General features: G+C 40.7%; 1 protein-coding gene across 1 annotated transcript in view; it reads left to right on the top strand.

Moving 5' to 3' along the window:
- The first annotated feature begins 69 nt into the window (after positions 1–69).
- HLTF (helicase like transcription factor) overlaps positions 70–2,164 on the top strand; it is a 28,791-nt gene continuing 26,696 nt past the window's right edge. The window contains exons 1-2 of the mRNA XM_035890034.1: positions 70–141; positions 1,929–2,017. Coding sequence (XP_035745927.1) covers positions 70–141; positions 1,929–2,017 — 161 coding nt within the window. The remainder of the gene's footprint in view (positions 142–1,928; positions 2,018–2,164) is intronic.

The following is a 2,164-nucleotide window of genomic DNA, read 5'->3' as shown; positions in this document are numbered from 1 at the left end:
ACCGGGGCGCGTTTCTGCGACGTCCAGTTTCGAGGCCGCGAGCAGGCCACTGCCTGTCAGGGGAACGGCATGAGTGCCTGCTCCGGGCGGAGAGCGGGGACCTCCGGCAGCCTGGAAATCCCCGTTAGCAGAAAAAGACCGGTAGCTTGATGGGGGAAGCTGGATGTCCAGAGCTGAAGCGAGCACGCTCGGTTGCTTCCTCGAGTAGCAGCCATGCCACCGGTGGGCTTTTTTCCCTCCCTTTCCTCTTTCTCCCCTGCTGTCAAAACTTCTTTTCCAGTCAGCATATCCCCTGTAAGGTTCCCCGTGTAGCGTTCCTGCACAGAGGTTTTTCCTGGTGGGTAACTGAGGCTGGCATAGGAGATCAAACTGGTCCACAAAATGCAGCAAATGCTCTGAATTTACTAGCAGCAGAGATTATTCTTCTTCCGTAGTGTTAGTTCTGCCTATCAGGCCAACACAAATCTCACAGAAATCTAGCTAGAAGTCTTCATTTATTTTACTGTACTTCTAGTAAAGATTGTATAGAAAGGCATTACAATCAAATAGCCTTTTTTTTTCGTGTTGAGACTTTTTTTTTAACTTGGGCATAGCTTATTGACAGCCTTGTACAATAGACAGATTCAGTCTAGATTATTATCTTTATGGTAGGGTGAATGAAAGTTGAAGAAAAAACTTTGTTGAGAGCTGAAAGTTGAAAAGGGAAAAGAAATTGCACGTGTTATTATGTCAACCTATTCACATTTTATTCCTGTAAATCGTATCCTTGCTGTGTATTTAAAAAATGCTGTGCTAAGCAAAAGATGTTCTCTGTTTCAGGGGTCTGCCCACAAGTCTTGATTTCAGGTTATTGGAGGTAGTTAACTCCTGTTTTTTCTGCAAAATATAAGCTATGTATCTGTGGTTCTAGGAGAAAATAAAACCTTTAAAAAGAAACTACAAAACTCAGTAGACTGTGTTTTGTTGGGTTTTTTTAAGATTGAAGCTATTTTTCTATGAGATTTCAGTTGTTCCAATGCAAGTTTTATGCCATTTTTCATATGAGGTTTTCCATAATTTAAAACCAGTTGCATTTAAAGCTACATCTCAGGGAGCAATTTAAAATTGAGGTTAGCACCTGGTTCCCGATACCATTTTTAATTTTTTTTTTTTAATAAACCTTTTTAGAAAAGCAGTTTGCACCCAGGAACTCTTGCAAATATGGCCGTACTAAGCAGATTTTTCCCAGTTGTACTCAAGAATCTAACAATAGGATTTTTAGCATTTTAAATTTCTGTTAGTTTTATATGGTCAGTACTGCTATGGAATACTGAGCTGAAGGAGATCTATGGCATGACTTGTTTTCATTTACACACGATACTCTGTACGCTATGTCTGTCTATCTCTGCTTAGGTTGTGGATTAGGCTGGTTTATTGCTACGTTCTTTAATACATAGAGGACTAGGAGTGAGCAAATAAGATAACCCTCACACACATATATTATCATATCCTGAGCTGAGACTGGTGTTAGTGGTGAGGTTATATTTAAAGTCAGAGATACCAAAGGTTAAAGTACTTCCTTGATTATGGAGCCTTTCAAGCCTGCTGCGTAAAGGCTTGCAAAGACAAATCAATTATGTACTAAGGATGACCTAGTTGATGGTTGAAATTTAACTTTGGTCTTAAAGTTAATTTAAAGCCCAGGACGGGAGAGTTTTAAGAGGTAGGTGGACAGCTTGATTCTGAACGTAGGCCTATAATGAAGATTGCCATGGTAAAAAAGAATGTAGTTCTACCAGTGGTGGTGGTGCTTCGTCCGTCCTGAAGCTTATCTTCTTCAGCAACGTGACTACCGAGTCTGTTTAAGATGCAGTTTTAGAAACACCAAAGTAATCTGAAAATAGGCCCATTTTGTATTTTTTTTAAGTTTATTGTCCTAATTTTTAAAGGTGCCAGACACTTTATTGCGTCCAGTTCTTTATTCCTATTTACACGCAATCATTGCTCTCAACTGTGTGAGTTGTAACTCCATTTTGAGGTACATTTTCTTGGCATCTTTGCAAACTCATTTTCTTGCTTATAGCTTACGTCTCTACCGCCGTAGGTTTACTTTTAACACTGCCGCTTGTCTGATAAAGCTTACGTGGTGTGCGGCAGGGCCGGGTACCCCGCGGAGAGGGGTGCG

Source organism: Egretta garzetta, unplaced genomic scaffold, assembly GCF_000687185.1.
Source record: "Egretta garzetta isolate BGI_Z169 unplaced genomic scaffold, ASM68718v1 scaffold172, whole genome shotgun sequence".
NCBI classification, from domain to species: domain Eukaryota; kingdom Metazoa; phylum Chordata; class Aves; order Pelecaniformes; family Ardeidae; genus Egretta; species Egretta garzetta.
This window is presented reverse-complemented; position numbering and strand designations above follow the sequence as displayed.